Consider the following 10,709-nt stretch of genomic DNA (forward strand, 5'->3'; position numbering starts at 1 on the left):
GGAAGGTGCTGCTCGTACTAAGTGGGCTGCCAATGATGCTATGGCGATGTTCTTTGTGCTGAATTCTATGCACACTGACCTTTCTAGTCAGTATCTCCTCCTTGACATTGCTACTCATATATAGACTGCTGTCAAGGGAACCTATGGTCAGTTAGGAAGTGGTGTTCAGGTTTATGAGATCAGGAAGACACTCCAAAACACTACTCAGAAGGAGTTGTCTGTCACTAAATACTATGCTACCCTCAAGTGCTTATGGCAGCAATTGGATCACTATGCTCTTTTTCAGCCTACTATTACTGCCGACATTACTACCTATCACTCTTATGTGGACCAGTTTCGGGTGTATGATTTTCTGGCTGGCCTTAATGATGACTATGATCCTATTCGGGTGCAAGTTCTTGGTCGAGTTCCTTTTCCCACTCTAGAGGAGACCTTTTCTTATGTTCACAGTAAAGAGACCCGACGGGCTGCTATGATGGTTGCTCCTAAAGTTGAGAGATCAACCTTACAGGCTACTAGCTCCACCCCGACTCCTTCTTCTGAGAGTATTGTTATTGCTGCTACAGCCAAAAAGCCTGTAAAGTATGATCATTGTCACAAACTGTATCACACTAAGGCACAGTGTTGGAAATTACATGAGAAGCCTGCTGATTTTGAGGTCAAACGTGGTCGTGCTAAGCCTAAAAATAAAGCCAATCACACTGAAAGTGTAGCTCCAGCCCCCACTGCTGACATTGGTTTCTCCCAGGAAGAATTCCAAGCTCTCCAGCATCTGTTACACACTTCCGCTGCCTCTACTACATCTACTGCCAATATAGGTTCCTTCTTTGCCCGTACAGGTATTTCCTTTGCTGGTCATTGCACATTATAGACTCTGGTGCCACTGATTATATGACAGGTTCTTCTAGCCTCTTCAATACATATTTTCCTGCTTCTGGCAAAGATAAGGTCAAAATTATTGATGGATCCCTCTCTTCTATCTTAGGGAAAGGATCCATTGGATGTTCCCCTTCTCTTACTTTGTCATCTGTGTTGTATATTCCTAAGTTTATCACTAATCTTCTTTCTATTAGCAGTATTACCAAATCTCTGAATTGTAAAGTGACTTTTTTTCCTATTCATTGTGTTTTTCAGGAACTGGGCTCGGGGAAGATGATTGGATCGGACAAAGTGCATGGTGATTGTACCTGCTCGATGGCGACCCTGCATCTACCCAGGCATTACCTTCTAGGCTCTGTCACCCGGCATCTTTCTCTTCTGAATTACACAAATGGCATTCTAGACTAAGGCATCCCCCTTTAAGAACTTTATCCACTTTATTTCCAGCACTAGCTAAAGATTGTAATAAGGAAGATTTTTTTTGTGAGCCTTGTGTCTTGGCCAAACAGAAACACGTTCAACTTATCCCATTTCTAATAATAGGTTTTCTTCTTTATTTCATGTTGTTCATACTGATGTGTGGGGTCCTGGTAGAAAAGTTTCTCTTTCCGGTCATCGGTGGTATGCCACTTTTATTGATTGCTATTCTAGATTTACTTGGGTCTACCTCATGTACACAAATAATGAAGTCTTTTCATGTTTTTAACATTTTCACCAGTTGGTTAAGACCCAATTCAATGTCACTCTTTGAATTTTGAGGAGTGACAATGGGACAGAGTATATAGAAGGTTAGTTCCAAAAATACCTTGCTGCCCATGGGATCCTACATCAGACTAGCTATGTTGACACTCCAGCCTAAAATGGTGTGGTTGAGAGGAAAAATCGCCACCTCTTGGAGGTGGCTAGAACATTTCTGTTTGCTCGCAATGTCCCTTCCTTTTATTGGGGGGGGGAGGATGTTGTCTTTACTGCAGCCTATTTAATTAATAGGCTGCCCAGTCGAGTTCTTCAATCCCGACCCCCTGTTGAGCTCTTGCTTGGCTCTTCTTCTTTGTTGTCCCCCCTAAGGTGTTTGGCTACGTCTGTTATGCTAGGGATACAAGGTCCCCTGGTAAACTTGAACCAGGTAGTCTCCGCTGCATTTTCTTAGGTTACTCTGCTACTCAGAAGGGGTATAAATGTTATTACCCTCCATCCTGATGGACTTTAGTCAGCATGGATGTCGTCTTTTCGTGAGAATGTTTCCTATTATGTGTCCCCACCTCGTCAGGGGGAGAGTGTTAATGAAGATGTGTTGACCATAGACTCTCCACCTCCACTCCAGTCTGTTTACAATGAGCCTGATCAGCCTGCTTCTAGTCCTCCCTCTGAGTCAGGGGGAGAGGTCCCTATACAGGGGGAGACCATCCCTATTCAGGGGGAGCAAACTACCCCAGTCCAGACTCCTGTCCAAAGAACTATTAGTGAATTTCAGAGGAGGATTGATGACAGTATTGTGAAGACCTATGCAAGGAAACATAAGCAGATTCAATCAATTGTTGCTCCAGTACCCATCAAATTGCCAAACCTGGATCCAGAACCTGCCTCTCCACCTGGTAATGTTTCTTCTCCTGATTTACCTATTGCTCTTCGCAAAGGTGTTAGGGCCTACACTCAGCATCCCATATCCCATGTTGTGTCTTATGACTCCCTTTTCCCATCCTTTCGTGCTTTTGTTTCATCTCTTTCTTCTGTTTGTATTCATAACAATTGGCAAGAAGCTCTATCAAATGGAAAATGGAAGGCAGCAATGATGGAAGAAATGGAGGCTTTGAAGAAAAATAACACATGGGAGCTTGTGGTTCTTCCACCTGGGAAGAGAACAGTTGGATGTAAGTGGGTGTTTGTAGTGAAACAGAAGGTGGATGGCACCGTGGATAGGTTTGAGGCACGACTAGTGGCCAAGGGGTTCTTTCAGACATACGACATTGATTACCAGGAAACCTTTGCACCTATTGCAAAGCTGAATACTATTCGTGTGTTATTATCCTGTGCAGTCAACCTTGGATGGGATTTGGAGCAGCTGGATGTAAAAAATGCTTTCCTAAATGGAGAACTGGATGAGGAGGTATACATGGACATTCCACCAGGGTTCTCTTGTGACAAAAAACCAAGGTAAAGTGTGTAAACTGAAGCGTGCACTATACGGGCTGAAGCAGTCACCTCGAGCATGGTTTGGTCAATTCCAAAATGCCATGATTTCTGTGGGCTATAAGCAGAGTAATGCTGATCATACCCTCTTTATAAAGAGGGTTGGTGAAAAATTCACTGCTCTTATAGTCTACGTTGATGACATAGTGGTTACCGGCAATGATGGTGATGAGATCAGATGGTTGAAGACCTTCCTTGGACAAGAATTTGAGATTAAAGATCTGGGGAAACTACAATACTTTCTTGGGATTGAGGTTGCCAAATCCTCTAAGGGCATTTTTCTCTCCCAAAGGAAGTATGTCCTAGACTTATTGGCTGAAACCGGGTTGTTAGGCTGTCACCCTTCAGATACTCCTATGGATCCTACTGTTCGTCTCAAGAAAAAAGAGGGTGAGCCTGTTGATAAAGGCCGGTACCAAAGGCTTATAGGGAAGCTAATTTATCTCTCACATACTCGTTCTGACATTGCTGTCGCTGTGAGTACTGTGAGTCAGTTTATGCATGATCCCTACTCTTCTCATATGGAGACTGTTCTTCGTATTCTGCACTATCTGAAGTCAGCTCCTAGAAAAGGCATTCTTCTGTCTGCACATGGTCACCTACGGATAGAGGCATACATTAATGCCGATTGGACTGGTTTTGCGGATCGCAAGTCTATCTCTAGGTATTGCTCCTTTGTAGGTGAAAATCTTGTCACTTGGCGTAGCAAGAAGCAAAATGTAATTATTTGTTCTAGAGCCGAAGTTGAATTTCGAGCTATGGCACAAGGTATTTGTGAGTTACTCTGACTCAAAGGTTTACTATAGGATCTTGGTGTCCCTATTCGTCGTCTTATGATGTTGTACTATGACAACAAGGCTGCAATCAACATAGCACACAACCCAGTACAGCATGATCATACCAAGCATGTTGAGGTGGATAGGCATTTCATCAAGGAAAAGTTAGAAGAATGATTGATTTTTGTGTTGCCTTTGTGACATCTGCTGATCAACTTGCTGATATCTTCACCAAGGGATTGTCTGAAAAATTATTTCATCCTAATCTTGTCAAGTTGGGCATGATAGACATTTTTGCTCAGACTTAAGGGGGAGTGTTGAATAATGTACACCAGAATACCGTGGGGGTATTCTGGTCTTTTTGGATATTTTATTTTGTTATATGCACTACCTAGCTATGTCGACTATGGCAGTGGTATTATTGTCTCATAGTATTATTTGTCTTATTATAAATATAAGTCTTAGGCTGATCACATTGATCATCCAAGCAATTCCATATTTCGATTTTGTTAACAATAATAAACACATCTTGAGCTTCCTCAAATTCCTTAGCAAACAATGAATTAGTGATTATTGTCATAAGTTAGTACTATAACAAATATGAATAGAAAGTTGTTGCATGTATTAATAAATAGGGGATCACTAAAACATGATTAAGCATTCGGTATCAAGAATGGAATTCGTACAGGCATTGATTGGAACTGAACTCACAAAAAACTTTGAGAGAAAACTGTGATGCATAGGGAAAGAGATTGTATTGATACACAAGAAATAAATTGAATCAATGCACATTCAACTGTAACTAATAAAACTATAATTTGGTGTCTAAGCACAGATAACAAAGTGTTATAACTGGCATGGGCCACATGAAATTTTCATATGGTAGCTGCAGTAGAAGTCGCCCAGTAACTTGCATCAATAACCCAATCAAATCCACTGATGGATGTGCTGCTTGCTTCTCTTCTCTTTCAAAACTACAGATTGATATGGTGTCCCAACATCTAGCTCAGGAGTACTTTGAGATCAACTTATCAACATGAATAATGATATCATCAATTCGAGGTCGGACGGTTGGCTGGGGTTGGAGCATCCATGTAACAAACTTACGAAGAAGTTCGGGATATGAGGGGGTTGGAGCAGTTGGCCATTTTATCTCCGCATTTACAATGGCCAACTGTAGGCTTCCTTCAGATTCATCAATTGCATATTCAAAAGGTGACACCCCATACCTGTAAAGGCATGAACAAAGTGGAACAAAAAAAAAAGTAATAAGACTTGAAATTTTGTAGCCAAAAGTTGAATTCTGTTCCTGTTTCTATCACAGATGGAAGTATTTCCTATATATAAGATGTTTATCTATGTAAGAAGTTTTTCTCTTTTTCTTTTTTAATATTTTGCATAAATTACAACAGGAATAGCATATACAGTAACAGTTGGATAGAGAATACATCTACACAGTAAAGTAATCGAGATATAAATGGCAGCATGTGTCAAAGACCCAAATTATGGTCAGAGTTTGACAACCAAATTTCAATAAGATGAGTGGCCTTGTTAGACTAATGCAAGTAGGACTCACCATTTCATATGCTCTACTGGTTCATTGTCTATACACCAAAGGGGAAAAAGTGAAAAACATAAAACAAAATTGTTGTTATGAGTGATGATGACATAAGAACAAGGAAGCTCAGCTTGTTCTAAAAACTTTAAGCTAATTGCAGTTAACTTGGCTCTTCAATTTGTACTGGTTTGAGCAGATAATTTCATGAGACTGGATTGGAGGAATCCTCATATAAATGAGAAAGCACCTAAAGTACACTATTGACTCAATGGGTTAGGTGGTCAAGCACCATAACTAGACTTGTTCTTCGATCCTTTGATCAAGACAAATTAAGAAGATGCAGGAATCAGGATTCATCACAAAGTTCCACCATAGAAATATCCCAAATCAAAATTAGCTTGAAGTTTGCTAGCACCCAGTCTTGGAACAGCACATTAGTTTTTTCTTTTGCTGCAGTCAGAAGGAATTTAAACTGCAGTAATGAACATCAGATCATGATCACAACAAAGATTTGGTCCTAGAGTATTCTTACACCATTCCTGTGCACGCCCATTTCTTTCATCAATAGGAAATAATTCCTTTTCACGGAGGTTGAGATCAATGTAAAGTTTTGGTTATTGAGTTCACCAAAACGTGGCTGGCTATAAAGTTATTTTCAGGTCTATAGTACTAGTACTACCTTACGCTTTTTTAGCCTCTCTTGTGCTTAATAGAATTGTTACTTTTTTTCGGGGATGAATATAGAATTTACTTATCAAAAGAGAATGGGGAAAAAGTGAATGGCCTTCCATGAATATCAAATTACTAGACCAGATATTCATACAAATTTTATCAAGTACTTGTAGCTTATCTCTGCATTATCATGTAACAGTTGATTATTTTTACATGCTTGGTCTTCCAGTGTCAGGGTGATCTGGTGATCTATAAAAAAAATGAGTCAGGGTGGTTGAGTGAAATGTACATGTCTATACAGGCTAGTTTTCCCCTATGAAGATAAAGACTCCAATTAAATAGTTCTAAAATACTTGCTTGCAATTTCACACCCAATCAGTGGTAATTTGGAATGCCTGCAGACTCCACTTGCGGGGTGGTAGATGAGGTTTAAAGTATCATTTCCTAAGACATGTTCCAACACTTACTGTTTTTCAGCCATGGATACAAAATACATGTGATTTTAAAATTTTAAGTGCAATTTACCTTCTCAATCATGCTGTTCTGACTAAAAAAAAAATTCATTTGTATGTCAAATACAGTTCATCTAAGCCGGGAATTCCATCCAAAACTTTAGATTGGTGGGATGCACAAGTACACAAACACAATTTTTCATGTTTTATTTATTTATTTTAATATTAAACTTGATTTTTTTTCTTCAAATAAATCACATAAGGCGAAAGATATATAGGGATTTTAACCACAGCAACCTAATTCTCTAAAGTAGGCAAACGGCATCCTGATTTAACATTTTATTTTAATCAAATGTGGTAGTTTTCTGATTTAAAACCACAATACCAATACTTCAACCCTGGGGTTATGGGAGGGAATGGATATTCAGCTAGAAATGTAAAAGGATTAGCCTCACATTATTGCATATAGTGTACATCCCAGCGACCAGACATCTGTTCTCTCATCAATATCTGAATGGCTTGGGCAGTCCCAAAACTCAGGAGCTCGAAATGGTGCAGAACAATGCTCAGCTGCCCATTCCTGCACAGTGACACAAAAGAGATCGTCCATTACACATGTTTGAGCATGTAATACAATGACATAGGATGCCAAGCATTGCCATATTGTGCTGGAATAGTTTAACTACATAAAAAATAAAAAACAAATAAACTTTGAAAATGAACACACGCAACAGAATCCAGAGCAAAGAGTGTGCCAGGGTAGGATAAAACTTTTAAGTAATGGTTGCAAGTAAACTTTCTAGAAAAAGTTGGAAAGGGTCTATAGAGAGATTAAAAAGAGGTTTGACTATTGCAAATTATACATGGGAAAGTCCAATACATAATTAGCCATTCATTGAGTTGGGTAATAAAATTTTAGGGAAAAAGAACTGTGTCCGGGAGTGTGGCCTACACCAGCAGTCCCATGAGTCTATCTCTCTCCTCCCCATATGAAAAGACACCTCTGCCCTCTTATTTTGAGGAGGAGAGAGATAGACACATGGGAATGCTGGTGTAGGCTACACTCCCGGACAGAAAACTACTTCCCTATAATGCAGAGAATTCAGCAAGCCCACATCTATCCAACTATTGGCATGAACACATCAGCCCTAAACACATTAGAATAAGGTTTACAGGCAACCCACTTGGAAAACTATTGGCTTTATTCAAAGTTTTTAGGTGGTCCCAGGGGGCATAAATCTAGTCGGTCACCTAGACTATTGGTCAGTGACCAGGAAAATTAAGCATTAAGCACTTAGTGACTAACCTAGTCAGGAATTTTGGAGAATGTTAGCAGTAGCTTTTCTATCTGGTTAAATATAACTTTTCTTATTTTAATTTGTGATGATATATGTAGGAGGTGACAGACTGACAGCAGTTTTTTCCCAGGGGAGGGGGGAGGGGTGGAGTATACCTATGCCAAAAGTATATGGATATGTGGCGATGACATGCAGAAATCTAGGACCTTGATATGCAACCATGTCCGTATATGTATAAAATTTAGAAGCGAGTATTCCTTAAGGCAAGGTGAAGGGGAATCCCTTGACTGCGCCTTTCGGATGGGCGGGAGAGGCTATCGCACTACAGGGGGAGGGTATTATCGACTTCGTCCAATATGAGGGGATGTTTTAGGACCCAAGGATGGTGGCTGAACCCTTCCCATGTGGTGAAGGAAAAATTTCTCCAATAAATTATCATGTTTTATCTATAGGTAATACCAAGGTGCGAATATAATTGCATTTACTGTTAATGCCAAAGCATACAATGGTCTCTTCTTCTCCACAAGGATTCTATCTGTTCCTCTCTATCTCTCATTCTTATTTTTCTCTTTAAAATAGATAAAGATGAATGAAGCATCCATAAATTTTGACATGCATGCTGACACAAATAGAAAATTACAAACAGGACTTTGCCACATTCAAGTAGGAAAATACAAATATAATGATTCTATGGTATCCTTGTAAGGGGATAGAACTCAAGGCCAAAAGAAAAGCACAAAACAAGAATCCTACTTAAATCAAGCAATAAAATCAGGATGGATAAATACATTCAAGTTTATAGAAAATAGGAAATAAAGGAGATAATTCATATTCTCATTGATTGTAATAACAATGTTGACTGATCAAATATGTCTCTGAAATTGGAAAAAGAGGAATAATTTTCTAACAGGTCTATGATACCACAAGTATGAACTAGCCTTACTGGGTGCCAAGTTATCTGGTCAGACAAGTATCTCATAGACACCTTTATAACACTTCTCAGTGGTTTATAATGAAACATTTTGTAAAGTTACCGAAACACAATTAAAAACCAACCACAGGATGATAAATTGGTAACTTACTCCATATTTATTTTTTTCTTCAATATATCCTCTGTCATTTTAATTTTAGTGATACCCAACCTCTAAAACAGTATAGAGAAAAAAAAAAAAAAAAACACATTTTGCTGAAATTAGGACTTCACACCAAATACTAGAAAGGTAGACAGTAGGCAAGAGCAAGCTTTTGAACTATGTTAAAAACGTTTATCCTAGAAGTTTGAGCTGTTAAGTGAGGGCAACAAACGTATATCAACACACAACAACCCCCTCCCCCCCCCCCCCTCCGCACGTGCAAGACCACACACACGGTTGTGCACACCATCACGTGGTGGTGCCATCACATGGTACCAAGGGGCACAACAACACATAACACAAACCCCTTGCACTTACAAGGGATCGATGCCAGACCTCCTGAGACTCTAATACCATGTTACAACTGTTTATCCTAAAAGCTTGAGATGTTAAGTAAGGGCAACAACAATGTATATCAACACACAACCAAGGTTTTAAGAATCCTACCGTATCCGTTGATACTAACTGATACGTATCATATCTTGAAGGTACCAATATGATATGGTACCTAAAGAATATGTATTGACTGTATCGGGTCAATACTGACCCGACATGGTCGATACCTATCAATCAGCTTGATACGTCTCTTATAAACAACAGAACACGATCCATAACTGCAAAACACTTACCAAGAGTTTCTGTAAAGCATTATAAACAATTTTTTGGCAAAGTCAACTTGATTCTATTGGCAAAAGAGACTCTAGTAGTGTTGATTTCATCATCATTTGGGGATTAAACAACTTGCAGCAAAAATCGAGACCAAATGTGCATAAGAACATTTACCTATCAAAACTTTGAATTTTTTACTAAAATATTGGTTTTTATTGTTGATTTTTGCAATGGATCACTATATTAGTGAAAAACAAGCGGAATGATTGCATTAAATTAGGTTTTTTTTTGGCAATGCTGTGTGCATCTAAACTCCAAATCTTCCCTAAACTGAAAATGACATTTTTTGGTATTAGTTTAGTACATGTAAAAAACCTCATCCTTTATACATAATCAATTGAATGTGTTTGTCTCATCATACTTTATTTTCCTTTTTATACATAATATATTTTACATATTACTTATCTATAGTGTTTTATGCTCATCCTAAGCATTTTCAGACGTTTCTTGACCATTTCAATGTGTATCTTTAGCCTATCTTGCGTGTCTCCGATATGATAAATCTGTTAAAATCGCCGTTTCGATACGATACCTGATACCGATACTTTAAACCTTGCACACAACAACAAACTAGATGCACGAAAGTTTGGGAGAGAAGAATAAATAGTACCTGCAACTGTAGTGCCTCTGAACGAGAGCGGATTTGTTTCCTTGCAGGCCGAGCACTTCCAAAATCCATCAATATGGCAAGAGGTGATTGCCCTTTTCTGTTTGCGATGTGTACATTACCTGGTTTGACATCATTATGTGCATATGGGGGGTTGAAACTGTGCATATGCTTCAATCCTAAACAAAGCTACAGCACCAGGCCATTCTTGGTTAAACATGCTTCTAGTTCATGTTTGCAATATTTTACCACAATAAAAGCATTAGAAATAATGTGGCACAAAAATGTCATTAATAATAAAAGCATATTACCAAAAATACCAGGGAGAAAAAAGAAGGGGTAAAAATCCAAGTTCAAAATATAGAAATTAACATAATGTGAAAGCACAAGCCCCAAAAAAATAATAATAATCAGAAGTCCAAGTTCAAAATACAGCAAATTTTATTTTTTTTGGGGGGTGGAGGTTGGGTGGGGG

General features: G+C 38.8%; 1 protein-coding gene across 1 annotated transcript; it reads right to left on the reverse strand.

The window, feature by feature from the left end:
• Positions 1-4,581: 4,581 nt before the first annotated feature.
• Positions 4,582-10,413, reverse strand: LOC122664794 (serine/threonine-protein kinase 16-like). Its single transcript, XM_043860772.1, has 3 exons — positions 10,238-10,413; positions 6,983-7,107; positions 4,582-5,074 (listed from the first exon to the last, which is right to left on the reverse strand). Exons 1-3 carry the CDS (start codon positions 10,400-10,402, stop codon positions 4,852-4,854), a joined length of 513 nt encoding a protein of 170 aa, XP_043716707.1. The 5' UTR covers positions 10,403-10,413; the 3' UTR covers positions 4,582-4,851.
• Between the last annotated feature and the right edge of the window lie 296 nt (positions 10,414-10,709).

This window comes from Telopea speciosissima, chromosome 6 (assembly GCF_018873765.1).
Source record: "Telopea speciosissima isolate NSW1024214 ecotype Mountain lineage chromosome 6, Tspe_v1, whole genome shotgun sequence".
NCBI lineage: Eukaryota > Viridiplantae > Streptophyta > Magnoliopsida > Proteales > Proteaceae > Telopea > Telopea speciosissima.

Bases quoted from the DNA above. Each gene is read 5' to 3' on its own strand.
- LOC122664794 (XM_043860772.1), bottom strand. From the start codon at position 10,402: ATGCACAGTTTCAACCCCCCATATGCACATAATGATGTCAAACCAGGT. The intron at 7,108-10,237 runs GTACTATTTATT...GTCACTGTGCAG, and splicing joins CAGAGGCACTACAGTTGCAG to GAATGGGCAGCTGAGCATTG. The intron at 5,075-6,982 runs GTGAGGCTAATC...ATGCCTTTACAG, and splicing joins TGTACACTATATGCAATAAT to GTATGGGGTGTCACCTTTTG.